The sequence below is a fragment of the Oxyura jamaicensis genome, chromosome 7, assembly GCF_011077185.1.
Source record: "Oxyura jamaicensis isolate SHBP4307 breed ruddy duck chromosome 7, BPBGC_Ojam_1.0, whole genome shotgun sequence".
NCBI lineage: Eukaryota > Metazoa > Chordata > Aves > Anseriformes > Anatidae > Oxyura > Oxyura jamaicensis.
The window spans coordinates 8564477-8580495 of NC_048899.1; the positions used below are offsets into that span (position 1 = coordinate 8564477).

Below are 16019 nucleotides of genomic sequence, written 5' to 3' on the forward strand. Positions count from 1 at the left end.
GCACTTCTACATTTTTTGCTTGGTTACAACGTCAGAATTCAAACACTGCAGGCCAGACAATAGGTATATAGAATATTATTTTCCTTAATGCTTGTTTTGCTCCATTTAATGTTGCACATGGGATCTACAACTCACTAATAAAGAAAATCTGTTTATAATTTTACACGCCCCAGAAAGTTTCAGTGTACCTCATAAAGCCTCAGATCCTTCTCTTGAACAAGTGTTTTAACAAAATCAGCTATAAACAGCACCCAGGCAGCCATCAGAGCAAATGGAAGAGAGTAGGTCACGCTGGTTAAGAACCTGTAAAAGGCAAATGCAGGCTTTAGCTGAATACAAAATGTTCTGGGGATTAAGGCTTTATACAGAATATATTTCTCAGAATAATACTTTGGCACAGGAAAAGACATGCTTATATTTCAAAATGTGAAGTACAATTAATAATTACAAAGAAAAAAAAAGGCTATTTTGCCATTGCATTGGATTTTCTATTCATGAAACTCCTGGCTGTTCAAAAAAAATGTTTATTAAATCACACAGGGATTTCCAGCCAGGTTCTGGAAGCAGTTTTGCTCAGCAGCACCACTGGCATGAGCAGAAACCACCATTGGCAGTGGCATCTCCTGGCTCTGGTGGGGTGCATCTAACCTGGAACAACTCAGAAACCAGCCCTTCTGTCGATAAATATAATGGCCAAATTTTGTTGTCTGGCCATATTTTCTGGTGCTCAAGGTTGGATATCAGTGCTTGCCCTCAGAGTGTCTGCCCTACTCCCCACAGGATGGGTATTACAGATCCAGGTCTGCAATGTGGGCTTCATAATTCTTAGTTCTTCCTCCTTACAACCTTCCTCCCATGCTAAATGTGCACTGAGAAAAGACACAACAATGGCCCAAAGTAAAAATCTAATTTTATGATGGAAAGTAAGTTTTTACAGTGGGAGATTCACTTCATAGTATCTAAAGGGCTTATGTTTTCCTCCCTTATTTTTAAACCTGGCTTAAAAAAAAATATATATATATATATATATATTCCTGGGAACAGTTCAATCCACAATAGCAATTTTTTAAAATTTACTTTTTTAAAAAAATTACATTTTTGAATTGTAATGCCCCAGATTTCCCCAAACCATCACTTTTAGGAAATGCTTCCGTGCAAATGAAGTCTTATTTATAAAGAACGATGAAAAGGCATTTTGGTAGCTTTACCAATTTTTGGCCACTTTTTTTTTTTTTTTTTTTTTGAATCACCACCTTGTGCATTATCTCTAGGCTATAAAAAAATCAGTATTTCCCATACTTTCTTTGTAGTAGTATATGTGTTCCTCCCATTTCTCTCCAGGACGGTAACTATGTGCTAAGAATCGATAAACAGCCTTTTTATGATGACTTCTACTGGATGCAAATCCAAAGCCTTTAGGTAGTTTAATAATTGAGCAAACTCATGGCCCTCTGAATCCAGGGTGGAGAGGGAAACCCAAAGGCAAGCTGTTTTCTCAGCAGCCCAAGAACAAGCGAAGGAACAGATAATGCTGTAGTAAGCGCCCCCAGCAGCCAGTTAATCATTGTGCAAAACTATCTCACAGCAATAATCCATGTTTGCTGCAAGAAGTTGATGCTTGGTTTGAATGCTCCCTGCCTGTACACTTGCAGGTACTTTGCATGCATTTACCTTAAGGAGGGATGCTAAGTTCCTGGCTCTCACAAGACAGCCTGACACAGGAGGTTAAGGCTCTTCTTACAGCTTCCAGGTCATCTTTTAGCTCATGCAGTTGAGATGCAGAGCTTCAAAGTTCAGTCTGTACTTTTGCTTCATGGGATACCCTCATGTCAGGGTGGATTGCCTGCCCAACCTACCAATATTACCTGCTGAACATCCTTCAGTGCTTTCTGAGGAACACAAAATCCCTTCCCTGTGCGTTTTCCACTCAGTTTTGCCACCAGCTGTGGACAGGGGAATAACTCTGAGGATGTACCATGTTGCCAGCTTCCCAACGCCGACCAAAATTGCCTTGCCAGAGGGGCAGGTCCTCAGCTGTGAGAGATTGGCTTCTCTCTATTGCACTTGGCAGAGAGATGGTTTATATTAGCTGCAGATCTGGCTCAAGATGAGTGGAAAGGAAGGCGATCCAAAACTTTTTGATCTACTTTACCATTCAGAACTTATTCTGGTCCACACACGGTTCTTGCTGCACTGCTCTGTGTAACAGGCTGTTAACCCTGACAACTCGGCGCATCAAAAGCTTTTCTCTCCTCCCTCATTACTGCAGCGATGAATGGTACAATTTCATCTTCCCTCTTATCCTTCTTAAAGCATCTGTGAGAGAGGCACCTGGATTGAGAACTATTCACTGTACGCTGAATGTTAGCCGGAATCAGTGGAATGAATAACAAATAGCACAGCTGGATAGCAATCTGTAGGAACAAAGCTCATAAACCTAGGGGCTCTTTTTACCCAATAAATACGTTTTCTAAGTTCTGCCGCACTGTCTGCACGTAAACACCTGCAGAACAAGCCAATACTCCTATTTAACCCAAGTCCTGCCAACCCAAGGCTCAGCTCCACCTTTTGAAGTAAAACAAGGACAACCGATTTTACCTGCTGTAAAACCTGTAGTTACCATGACAATGGTAACTACATACAGAGGTACATACAGAGCACCAAAAGTAAAAGACTGGGCAAACTAAACAGTGGCCATTTATACTAGGGTCCAAAATCCCCCCTTTTGTTCAGACCCTTGAAAAATCACCACACAAAATCATTTCCACCCCATGTGAACAGGCGTTAAGGAGACCAGCACAGCTGGTGAAGCCAACTCCACCAGTCAGACAAGAAGAGCTTACTCAAACCAGGAAGGTAAAAGTCCCACAAACTTACATATCCTTATTGTAGCAGGGGTAAGGCATGGCCTGGACTTGAACTGCTATTTCCTCCAGCTTCTTGCCAGTCTGTAACTGAATGATGGCTCTTTCAATGCTGTCCTGGATATAGATAAATGCCCGGCTGTAGATCTGGCTCTGCGAGGTGGAGTTGTGTGGTCCCACCGTCCAGATGCGCTCCCTTATCCTGTTGGTGGTTTGTGTGATCCTGCTGCTCATCCTGATGGTGTAGTTGAGCACAGGAGGGAGGGCCAATGCCCCACTGATGGAGCTGCTCCAGCTTGAAGGCAGCTTGAAAATGATACCTTGGAACAGAAAGGGAAGAGTTTTCCTTCAGTCAGGGTCAATAGCATGGGAGCAGTACACACATATGTAGGAACTCCTCATTTTTATAAGCCTTTTCTACATTACAGTCCATCATTTAATTTCTTTGCTGCACAAATAATGCTCAGACAGGCAGGCTGCTTATGGTCACTATCAAGAGTTTGGAAGCAAAAAGCAAACATCACTGCAGCTCCTCCTAACTTCCAAATGTGACCAATGATTCCAGGTGCTAAATACACCCCAAAGGCTTCAAGTCTTCTCCCACTGAGTATTTAAAAACTAAAGGCTCTCAGAATAACCAGCTGCGTTTGGAAAAATCTTGCTGTTAACATAGACTGTCACAAACCTAGTGGGTATGTCTCTTAGCACATGCATCTCTCATGAACATGCCCAAATGTAGTCCATCACCAGAGCTCACATAGTGATGCTGTAACACAAAACTCAGGAGCGTGGCATTGGCAATGGTCCATAGACATATTTTTGTGCAGACAGAAATTCCTGCAAAGCTGAAAAATATCTGAAAATATAAAAGCTTTGCAAGTTTCTGGTAGGAAATGGAATACCAGAAAGAGTTTGACAGACAGGACGCTTTTTTACCCCTTTAAAGTGTCTGTTTGACGTATATGCCACTACCACAACATTTTTTCTCTCCAGAATATTTTTCCTGATTATTCTGTATATGAAACATACAATGGAAAGGAGGGCAAACACAGAGGAAAACTCCTTTTATGGGAATAGACAAGTATTATCGGGGCCTGAAGTACAAAGAATAGAAAAAGTTTCTATCTACATCATTATTATGATTATGAGGAACAGGACCAAACAGGTCATGGAACTTATGAGTTCTCCTAATTAAGGAGATAGTGTGAATTCTTGAAGGATTAAGACATGTTTGTACCATTCAAATGGATAAGATTTTGTTCCCCGCTCTCTTCCCTGCGGTCTGATCTGAAGCTCCAATCCAATCCCACAAATGTGAAAGGTGTGACTGAGAAGACCCATTATAATAATGAAGTGCTGTACTGGAACATCTCTAGATCTTTATTATCTTGTAATAAATTGAACTATATCATATCTTTTTCAATCAAAGCATCTTTTCCCTCTGGAGGCCTGAGAGAAGGAAGCTCTGGCATGAAGATCTCCTAAGGGCAGCAAAACTTATTTCGATTAACCAAGAGAAAACACCAGATAACCAAAGGCTTTCTTTTTAAAGACAACTGAGGTATAAGAAAAGAGAACATATAAATGGATGGTGTAAAACACTGCCATAAGTAGGTCTGAGTGTGCAGAACCCATAGCTCTAGGTAAAAATCGATGGCTGTGCTGTGGAAGCTACGTCCACAACAGTCACTGTTGGAAAGCCAACCCCTGTAGGCTGGACTCCCATCCTGTACCAGGCTACCTGACAGCAGTACTTGAGACTCTGTTACATACTTGCAAAAAGTTCGTTCTTTAGAAAGAGCTCTTTAGCCATCGTTTCCAATTCTTCTATGCTTTTGACTGCCCGAATGCGATTAAATGAGACGCAGGAGGACACATTTACAGCAAGGGTAGCTAATGTGTTCAACTGATTGACAATGTCAGAGTTGTTCTGTAACTCCAGCCGAATGTCATCTGGAAAAAACAAACCAACAAACAAACAAAAACTAGTACCATCAATACATATAGCAAAAATAAATAAATAAATAAATAAAATCCATTAAACTGTTCTGCTCTTTATACCAACAATGACACCAGAAAGGAAGAAAAGACATCATACTAAACACAAAGTGTAAAACACATTTCTGCACTTCGCAGTGCAACGAAGGCATGTTGTTGACCCATTTTTTATGTTAATCATTTGTAATATGTTCGTGAGCTTGCCTTTGGGAGGATGCCAGTGCTGTGATGTGACAGCCATCCCAAATCAGAAGCTGCCGCTAACCTGCTGGGTTTCTAGACTTGCATGTGATGCTCACCATTCATTCCACATCTCATGGTTTTTGATGTAATCAACACGTCTGCTGAGCTGCTCTGTCTCAGGGGAGAATGGGCTCTATCCAAGCACATCAAGAAACATTATGTCTGTTGTGCTGATGTGTGTACCAAACCTGATAATGAAGTTTAATACCGATGCTGCTGTTGCCTGGCTGTTTTAAAAGGTGACTGCATAATGTGGTGTAACTAATATGGAACAGCTGCTGCAGGCATGATGATTTTATGGGGAGTTCAGACAGGAGATGCTACTCATGAAATAGCACAGGGGTCATCACAAACAGCATGTCCATGTCATTCAGACGTTAACAGACTAAAACCACTTTTGGCTTACGCTAAGTTTTGCTGGCATAAACCAGATTTATGTTGAGATGTATGCACACACTGAAAAAGTGCATAGGGGCAATAAGACCAGCTTAGAGGGGGCTACGATCACCATACTGCACACTAAGAGGGGATACAGCCACCAGTGCTGTTAGCTGATGATTCCCACTGTGCAGATCAGCACCTCTCACCTTGAAGGACTATGCAAGACCATCAGGGAACAGCAAATGCCATCAGAGCATCTTTAATAATAACGCCTCTGGCTTCACTAGCCTGTGCTCCTTTATTGGATCTTTTCCTTTCTGCTCCGGAAAACTTTCAAGCTGAACCCTAATGCAATCTAAGTGAGCTCTCCACATTTCCCAACTGAATCCCAGGTAGCTCGTTTGAAGTGATAATTATGGCTAAATAGTGTCCTCCAGTGGCCACAATCAGCTGCAGAGATTCCCATCCTACTATTCCTTCAGCAATCATGAGAAACATCTCTTTGTACAAGCCCTTTGCTAAGTCTTTTCCCATAGACAGACCTCAAGAGTTTTGAATCACGGCTGAGATTGCCTCACACTAAAGCATCTGATACTGGGCACAGAAGAGCAGAACTGGAGAATGACTACAGTTTGGTGACTCTGGAGCTTCGGACCTGAAGTACAAGTAGGAGGGCAGCACATATGGAACAACTTACCCAGCTCATTTATTTGACTCAGCAGTTCAACTGCATCCAAATCCACCATCAGCTTGATAAAAACCTGCACAAAAGGATTCTGCAGGGCATTCTGTCAACAAGCAAAGAGAAGCATTAGTTTGACCACAAACCCTGTAAGCTTATTTAGCCTATTGCTAAAATACAACAGACCAGCTGCCTTCACCAACGTTTGTTCAACCCTCTCCTACTCTTTTCCTGACCTTCCATTCTTCATTCTCTGTTTCAGGATAGGGAGATGTCAGCGATGAAAAAAAGAAAGCTAATGTTACTTGGAGTCAACAGAAGATGCCTTTTGACTCTCCACCAGGCACTAGACTCCCATGGAAAAATCTTGGATACTCTTTGTTTAACCTGAGGCTTAAAAGTGCAGTAAATTTCACTTCTGTCTGTTCGCAGCCAGCACACAATGGGTAGTGTCCAAAATTTAGCTTGGAGATTGGCTGTCAGATTTTTACTTGGCTGAATAGTTCATTATTCCACCACCAAGTGCAGTCAGCAGAGAATATTTCATTTCATTTCTGCATAATCCACTCTAGATTTTCTCTCCGTGCCATAGAAATTACAATGATTTTCAGCCACTGAAATTATTTTTGAATGCTTTAGGGTTCCAGAGATCTCATTTTCATAGTTTTTAAGAAAAGGAGACAATTTCTACTGTAACAAATGTGAAGCAAGTATCCAAAGCATTGCAGCCTACTGCTTTCTGCAGCCAACCAAGGCTAGGCTCCTTAGGAGGGGAAAAAGAAATTTTATTTACATTCACTGAGGTACAAAGACATCTCCTAGCTCTTATGTGTGTACCAAAGCTACATGTTTATTATAGATACTGTTTCATTTTCTGAAAAAGTCATTTCTTGCCTGGTCTTGGCTGGCTGGATCACTCCATCAAGCAGAAAGTTAATTTACAAACTGAAGAGCGCTCCCTGCTCATCTTAGCCCTCCAGCAGCCCTCAGCATGGCCAGTGTCAGGGAGCATACTACAGACATATTTCAGAAAGAGGATTTGCATGGAGAGGTATGCCAGCAGTATTTCTGTTAGGGGGACAGGCAGACAAGTACAGAAGCTGTGAAGCCAAGGGCAGAAGCCTGAGCTCAGGTATCCCCGAGGTCACTGCAACCCCAATTTATTTCAGTGAAGAAAACCATCCTCCCTCCTGTGAGAGAGACAGGGCAGGGTAAGATCTCATACCTTGATCATCGGAACTGTCTCGTTTAACTTAGTCAGTGAATTCATGATGGCAGGAGACTTGTCCAGCCATTCCTGAGACTTCAGGGCTAGATCAGCCATCTGCTTTAAGGTGGCATTAGACTATAAAAAAAGCGCACAACAACATGTAAGGATCTACTTATTAATTACCTGAACACTTTTAAAAAATAAGTAAAGAAAACAGCTAAGACTAAATTAGGTTTCTTTAGGGTTTTCTGTAGCACCTTGTCACTGTCTGGCAAAATGACCCTTTAAGTAATTACTTAAAAATACGGCCTCATAGCTGACATTTGGAGCATGCCTTGGTTGTCAGCTTTCCTTCTATCACTGGCCTGCTTGCCACACATAGTGGTGACCATTTGTCCTGGAAGACATCTCTGTTACTTGCTGAAAATATGAAGGTGAAACTTCATAAATTGAAAGCCTTAAAATAATTGCACTATTAAAAGTAGAACAACATGATTTTTTTGGAGGTAACATTAATTTAAAGATGAAAGATGACTCATATGACCAGCAATAGAGTTATGAAAAAAATCTGACTAATATTGCTAACAGAGAGAAAACAGACTTCTGCTTCCCAAATAAACCCGTTCGTGCTAGACACAAATTAAAATTCTTTTGAGTGGGTATATCCTGATGTACTGTAAACAGAGCCATACCTTTCCCATGATTGCTCGAGTTTCTGGGGTATCTGGAGTATAAAGGATCTTCCCAAACACCATTGGTTTTAGAAAAGACCAAATTAAAGCTCCAGTTGGGGTCTTGACCAGATCCAGGTAAAAGGACAAACAAAATGGTGCTGCAAGGGCAGAAAAACAAATGAGTTGCACAGAGCACAAGTAGGCCAGACATGAGAAAGCTTGGTCCAGTTTGTTGCTGTGTCCAGCAAATGACTTCAGGGCTCTCTTTGCTGACTGATAAAATGTGTTTGACAAAAGCAATCCACCCCCAAAATCTCCTGTTGCTGAACTCAAAGCAAAAAGAGTCTCCTCGTTCGAGCCAGGATTCTGTGCCTGAAGGTTAAATGCAGTTTTGTGAACTCAGAGGAGCTAATAATGTCAGCACAGTCAGAAAAACTACACATCAAGAAAAAGTAGTGACCTGTCAAGTCCTAGAACCATCCCATCAACAACTGGGAAATAGCACAGTATCAAGCACGGCTGGGCTATGCTGGCTGTTTGTCTTTTAACATTTATGAAAATAAGCCACCGATAATCTGGGTGGAGCAGATCTTTGACTAACATAAATCGTGAGCCCTCCGGAGACATCAAGCTCAATGATTCATCTCTCTAAATGTTAGAGTTTGGCTTTGAAATTTGACTTATGTAAAAGCCAGTATTTGACTTACGGAAAAGCCAGACTTACTGGAATCGTGAGGAATCCCGTATTTCCTCATCATCTGTTGGACATGGGCATCCTCTACAGAAGAACTGTTTCTTACAGGATCTCCAAAATCAGGAAGCAAGGACTCAAAAAACAGGGGTGTGATATCCTGGTTGCAGAGAACTTTTGACATGGATTTAAATGTGCCACGTGTTATCTTAAAGTCATTTGGTTTCAATAATGCCTGCAGAAGAGGAAAAAAAACACAACCAAACAAAATAAATCCTGCCTGCTAAAAACATCCTATTCTGGAGAGGAAAAAGAGATAAGAGAAGGAAAGCACTAAATATTCTTATACTGATTTCTTAAGAGAAGTTTATCTCTAGAACATGAGGGGCTTTCCCCGGAAATCCTGATTTTAAGGCTAACGTCATTTCAAGGCATGAGACTCAATGTGAGAATCGCCTACAAGGCAACAAGGGTTGCTGGTGCCATATATACAAGACTATGGAACAGAAAGGGACGGGATCCAGTGGTGGATGCTGTTAGTGCAACCGTAAGTTATTGCAGCTGTTGCAACAGGATTGGGTTTGTACTAAATGTTCTGGGCAGCCTTGAGGCTACATGCGTGATCTAACGCACACCAAAGCTGGAGTGAATTTTTGCTGCTCACATAAATGGTTTTGAATAGCCTTTAGTGGGCAGTTCTCCAGCTGTTTTCGCACACTGACCACTTCCAGAGCATCTGTGTATTTTGTTGGAAGTCAATTCCCCTTCAAGAGGGTTGTTCATCCCTTGCATTTCTGTTCCTAGTGGCCCCCACCACACTGGACACCAGGCTGTCTCAATGCTCCAAATCTAAGCACTCCCATTCAGGCAACAGGTCAGTTTGACAGAGATTAGTTTTATGGCATCACTGTTTCAAAAGAGAAACAGTAAGCCATGACTGAATGCACCTTCAGCTTCTACAATAAGAAATTCCTATGAAAACTGGTCCAACGGTGTTTTACCTTCCAAGCACACGCAGACTACACATACCTTACTCAGTGACATCCTTCTAGACTGGCGGAGCTTTTTCAGTGAATGAATAGCTTGCAACAGTGGATCAACGTCAGACTCAACCTGGTGTCTGTAATACTTCATCTTTGTCAGAAGGCCTAACATCTTGTCCACAGGTTTCTGAAGTTCCTTAGGGAATAACATCTGCAAGAGGCAGGAAGGAAATGAATTATGATTAACGGGCATCTGTGTGCACGTGCATGCACGCACCCATCATCTTCTCTTAATCCCAAAATGGAGACTGTGGGATGTTCAATACTGTTAGGAGGCTTAGGGAGCAGATGTCCCATGGGAACGGAATGAGATTAGCATTCCTAAATCCACAAATGGTTTTGCAACCCCCTCCCGTGACTATTACATATTCTAAAAGGTGCATGTTTCCAAATACCTACAGTTGGGAAATGTGCTAGATGTTGGCTGGGATTTAATTTGAGTCTCTGAGAGATGGCATTTCACCTAACAGAGATGTCAAACACTACAGGTGAATTCTGACCTGAGACAAATTAATTGGCATTCTCATTTAGTAACTTTTTTTCCCAAGCAGGATCATTTCTGTAGTGTTTTAAAATGTGTATTCAATACACGCTTCTCGGTGAACAGTATTTTGACTTGCTGTTTATATACACGTATATGGGGGTTATTTGAATCATTTAATAACTTGGCAGTGACAACTAGATTGGGAAAATATATTTTACAGGATGTTTTTCAGGGCTTCCATTTTCAAGGGATATAAAAAAAATAGCCTGGTGTCTTGTTTTTGGGAATCCTGAACTCAGCTGGGAATGTTCAAGAGGTTGTGACAGCACATAAACAATACTAGCAGATAGGGAGGCATTCGGAGCAGGTCTAGTGCCTCTAAATGAGGTTTGCTGGTTTACACCAGCTGGGATCTTCATCTATATCCACACTGTCACAGCATGGATACGCAATAAAAATTACTGCATGAGAAAAGCTTGATCTTTGGCTTGAGTAAATCAGCATTGCTGCTGGCCACTGCAATGATATTTTATGACCTTTCAGTCACTACATGCAGCAAAGACTATAGAAAGCACTCTACAAATCCAGCACTAACCTTGTATAAGAAATTATAAACGTCTAAGTGTTGTAACAGGGTGACCCCCAGGATGTACATCTCACGAGTCCTCTCTGACACAGAGAGATTGCAGAACTCCTCTGCTACGGTTTGCAGCTGTGGGTCAGAAGGACGGGTGCTACAGGACTCCAGCTGCAGGATCTGAGAAATGAGCTGTGTTTGCAGAAAGGAAGAAAAGATTTGTCAAGGAGTAGACTGCTCACTCCAGTATGCATGGTTTAATCTTGCCTTGCTGCTGTTCTTTCCACAATGTCGTATTTCAGCCCTGAGAACCAGAATATGCCTACCTACTACTCCCACTCCAAGGGACAAATCCTAAAGATTGTGTTTTACTGCCCAGCTTGCAGAGCAGTAAAAGCTTTTGTGGCTTCAATTTCCCATTGACTGATGCATGTGAAGACTAAAAAAGACTGTGCTCTTTGGAGTTCATTCCAGATAAGATGGTTGGGAAGGGGAAAAGCATCTGGAGCTCTGCTTGCACAGGAGGCTGAAGAAGGCAAGCTCATCTCTCCTTATGGGAGGCTATTTTTGGACCCCTGACTGCTCTCATGAATCCTGGTTAGAACTGTGCTTTTCCATCTGGACTACAACAACTCCTCAGCACTGAGGATCCCACCAAGGACCCCACTTGTCCTCATTAGGCTGTTACAGTGAACTGTGCCCTCGCTACAGATCGGAGCAATCACTCACCAGGCAGTGCATGGCTGTGACCAGCTACTGGTGACAGCCAAAGAGACCATATGGCTCTTGGTCTCAAATGGCTAAACTGATGTCAGTGACATCCTACTGCATTTCTGGTGGCTGTTTTGATTTATGTCCCTTGCCTATCCCTGTGGGATTGTCTACTTCTCTCTGTGCTGTCAACAGGATCTTACTACAATGACAGCAAGCTTACGTGACTGCTGTTTTCTGGGAGAGATGTTTCCAGAAGAGCATCAATACTGGCTGTGGACATTCCTGTCATGTTTTTGAGATCCTCTTTGAGCTGGTCCACATTTTTAAATACATCTCTTAACTTTTCTGTAAAGGAAAACAAAAAAAGTTGATGTAACAGCTTTCTCCAGATATACAATAATCTCAAGCACACAGAGAACTTTACTTTTGGTAAAGGATGGAAGTGCTGTATATCATTGTTGATTAAAAACCCAGGACCTTGCAAAAGAGTCATATTTCCTAGGTTCCACAGTCTGAGTTCCACTATGAGATAACGCTGGCAGGTTTAGGGATAGTAAAGTTTGCCCAAATACAAAGACTTTGGATTTTCAGCACGTCAAATTTTCAGGCAGTGCAGAAAAAAAATGCTGGTCTAGCACTGGCTCTAGAATTACCCTAGACAAAGGATCCCAAGAACAGTGGACATGGTGTATGGTTATTTCAGTAATATCACGTCTTCCTGGCAGCTAAACAAATCTTGGGATTTCCAGCGGAAGTTATACCAGGGATGATGTTCACAAACCAACGTTGTAAAGAAAACACAGGAAACTACCTTGCTTGCTGGCATCTGTTAAATTCTCAGTGATGTTCAACACGGAATTCAGAGTTTTAATATACTGAGGAATCTCTTGAAAGAAAGCTATTTCTGGTATGTTTTCTTGAAACCTAAATTGGAAAAACAAAACAACCACAGATTTGGGAATATGAGAAGAAGGCAGGAAGACATTTTATCAGTTCATAAACAGAATACTATAGCAACCTAACTCAGAGGAAGAGCCTCACCACTTTATTTGTGTCTGGACATTTGTGGCATCCCCAATCAGTACATTTTGAAGCTCCTGGGAGATCCTTCTGCCATTCAGTACGTTGGTCACAACTTGACTGCTCAGTTCAATAGCACGGAGGAGCTGCTCATGAGATTGACTCTGTTCACACAGTTCTCCAAAGCTAACGTTCGGGAGATGGCAAATATGCTGTATTGACTTAAAGCTCTCATAGTCACAAAGAAGTGTTGTCAGATCCCGGAGGCGAGTTATCTTCAAAGGAAAATTTGAAAAGGAAGACAAATGCACAAACATCGGTTAGATGACAGAATTATAAAAGGCACGTTTTAAAGAGTCTAGCTGTCCCTTCACATTTTTCTTTAGGATTATTATTTTTTTTTAATATATATTTTTAGTTCCTTCAGTAGGTCTCATATAGAACAGCTCACAACCAACAATCCTGCATGAATTGGTAGCAGACCTGGCTTTATAACATTACACAGGATCTAATAAACCTTGCAAGCCTCAGCATATCATTTTCCTTGCCCAACACACATATGCAGCAATATCCCATTTGGGCTCACCTGTTGAGCAGTTAATCTTCCCAGAGACCAAAGAAATGTACATTTTGCAATAGGTTAAGCTATTTGGACACCAGCTGGTCATCCCTACAGCAACAGCTGAAAAGGAGTTGGCTAGAAGTAATGACTTCTGCTTCTGCCAGCCTGCTGTGTGAAATTACAAACCTTTGCCTACTGTTCCATCATGGGTTTCCCTCTTGCCTGACATCACTCTTTACATTATCAGTCATGGCAAGAACTGCTGTCTGTTTTGTGCCTATACTTGTTACTCAGAGGCTCATTAAATTATTTTTACAGATTTAAAAAGCAGCAACAGCATGACAAACTTTTAATATTTTTTTTTTAATTCTACTTCTCTGCATGAGAGAAATAGAATGAAGTGCATACGTGCTATGGTGCAGGTGTGTATATATGGTGTAAGAAGCAAATGAGACATTGCTAAATTCAAAGGTGATGAGGGAAATCCATGAACTGAAAATGCTTAGGGTTTTAGTCTCAGAGAGCTCTACTGTTTTGTGAGGCAGGACACCTCTACCTTCTCAGAAAACTGGGTATACACCAGGCAGAGACTGGTACAGGAACAACTTGATCAGCCCAGGTCAGTGTTGACCTTTAAATATAGGCAGACAACAATGTTTCAGTCCTAGCTTTTATCAGATTCTCTTAGACACTTTTTCTCCCATATGCTGTTTTCCAAAATCTCCATTGCACATTCATGTATCACTGTGGGATGTCCTTCAAGTCAGCATTTTAAGCAGACTCACTTTTAGCTTCAGGAGCTCTGGTATAGATGAATGTTTCTCAAGGGTATTATTTTGCATTAAATAGTTCTTTTTCAGATGAATTTGCTTCAAGAGCAATGTGATGTTTTCTGTGGGAAGAAGAAAACAAAAGTTACTCAAAACAAAAACACCAGACTTGCAGAAACTTCGCAGATGGGAATACTGCCACTTTTACTCCAAGGCCTGCTGAGCATTGCTATTTTCCATCAAATTCATATGGCTCAGGACCTCTGAAATCACTATCCAAGACATGGATTGTAACATGCTAATCTAGTCTTGGTAGGTGCTCAGCTCCTAAAGAAATCCATCTCCACACTACAAATAGGACTTCTGGCAGTGAGCTTCAGAGCCCACTTGGTATCTCTCTTCTGTCAGCAGATAATCCTCTCAGGTCTTACAATAAGCACATACCATGAATATCTACTTGAAATATCATGTTAACTCTCAAAATAACTGCTGTCATCTTAAGGGTACATAAAGCTGTGAAGGGAATATAGGTTTCTATTTGTAAGATTAGTTATCCGAGTGTCAGCAACCTGTCATCATGTAGAGAATAGTACACGTGTCTTTTGGATATCGTTGGATGGAAAACTTATACCCTCAACATGACATAACTCAAACAAAGAAGAGTCTGGCTTCCTGAGGTCTCACAGCTGCAGTTAATTGCCAGCAGATGAAAACATGTAGCACCATTCCTTCCCACCATTAGACAAAACACTTTGAAAAGACAGGCACAAACATATTGCAGCTGAGGTCCCACAACATTAATGAAATCATGATTACCTGTCAATTTGCTGTCTTCAGCTTCAGTGGCATTTATTAAACACATCAGGTAAGGGTTATAGCTGTTATTCACTGTCACTTGTAAGATGGTTTTTTCAAATTCTAAAAACAGAAATCTGAAAAATAAGACAGGAGTTTAAATCAGCTTCTCCTTCAGAAGCAAGGTATATTCGTGAGCAACCTGTCAGCTGCGCAGATGCTGTTCCTTGGCAGCTGTAAATAAGAATTCCAGATGAAGCCATGCATCTCCCATGACATTTCCTAAGTGGGTACCCACCCAATTTTATTTCATCAATTATTTTTGCCATTATCTCCCAAAGCTGTCATCCACTCTCAAACCATATGTAAAAGAAAACATGCTTGAAAGGTTCACTTTGGATGCAATTTATAGTTGAAAAGGCATGCTTAGGGAAGATAAAAAGAAAAACTAAAGAGTCATACCACAAAGAAGGGGTTTCCAAAGAGTTTACCACTGGTGGCAAGTCTCCTACGGGATACTGCTTTTACTGTGAACTGAGACATAGCAATCCAGAATTTTTTTTAAAGTCTGTATGTTCAGTTCAAACAGAAAATTCCTGTCCTTTGGTTTAACCCCGTTATAGCTAGTGTCCTAAATTATAGTGAAATTATGGTGATTTCAGACAAAAGCTGATCCACTGGAGAAACTTAATTACTTCTCATGCTGGAAATAAATGTTCATCTCCTCCCATAAAAAAAATTACAATACCCCCAAACCAAACTCACCGTGCGATCAAACTGGTTGGTGACAGTGTTTGGTCACCTTGAGTCCAAGGCAGGGTCTTGTTGTACAGGGTTTCTGCCAGGACAACGAAGTGATGAGCGACAACGTCAATCACACGATCCAAACTAGTTTTGTTGGAAAAAGAAGCTGAGCTGGAACTTGTGCTGAATTCATTTAGCAGATCAGAGATGTTCAGCCCCCTGAGAACATAGTCAACAGCTTCTATGATGTCTAGAGCTGACACATTGTTGGAAAGGTTGTTTGCCACTGCTTCCAGTAACTTTGCAAAGGCAGCCACTTTAGCTAGATCCGTTCTGGTGTTCAGCAAGCTGTCAACTGCATGCCAGGTGCTTGAGAAATGACTCCATTTGGTGAGGTTGTAGGAACCTTGGAATCTCTGCAGCATGTCATTCATGAGAAGCTCATCCCGTAGCACACTGAAGAGCTTGGACAGGTTATTCCAGCCTGCTAAGCTGTCAGAGGAATGTAGTAGTGTTTCATTCAGCATGAAAGGAAGGAGCATCTTGAAAAGCTGAGATGGGAGCATG

General features: G+C 41.5%; 1 protein-coding gene across 1 annotated transcript in view; it reads right to left on the minus strand.

The window, feature by feature from the left end:
- Positions 1 to 16019, minus strand: part of ABCA12 (ATP binding cassette subfamily A member 12) — an 81851-nt gene that overhangs the window by 35724 nt on the left and 30108 nt on the right. The window contains exons 11-25 of the mRNA XM_035332315.1: positions 15474 to 16019; positions 14730 to 14845; positions 13929 to 14035; positions 12603 to 12856; positions 12373 to 12485; positions 11782 to 11906; positions 10866 to 11039; positions 9773 to 9937; positions 8777 to 8978; positions 8071 to 8210; positions 7394 to 7513; positions 6184 to 6274; positions 4638 to 4817; positions 2878 to 3184; positions 189 to 303 (exon numbers count right to left, since the gene is read on the minus strand). The exon at positions 15474 to 16019 is cut by the window's right edge and continues 1 nt beyond it. Of these exons, the coding sequence (XP_035188206.1) occupies positions 189 to 303; positions 2878 to 3184; positions 4638 to 4817; positions 6184 to 6274; positions 7394 to 7513; positions 8071 to 8210; positions 8777 to 8978; positions 9773 to 9937; positions 10866 to 11039; positions 11782 to 11906; positions 12373 to 12485; positions 12603 to 12856; positions 13929 to 14035; positions 14730 to 14845; positions 15474 to 16019 (2755 nt within the window). The remainder of the gene's footprint in view (positions 1 to 188; positions 304 to 2877; positions 3185 to 4637; positions 4818 to 6183; positions 6275 to 7393; positions 7514 to 8070; positions 8211 to 8776; positions 8979 to 9772; positions 9938 to 10865; positions 11040 to 11781; positions 11907 to 12372; positions 12486 to 12602; positions 12857 to 13928; positions 14036 to 14729; positions 14846 to 15473) is intronic.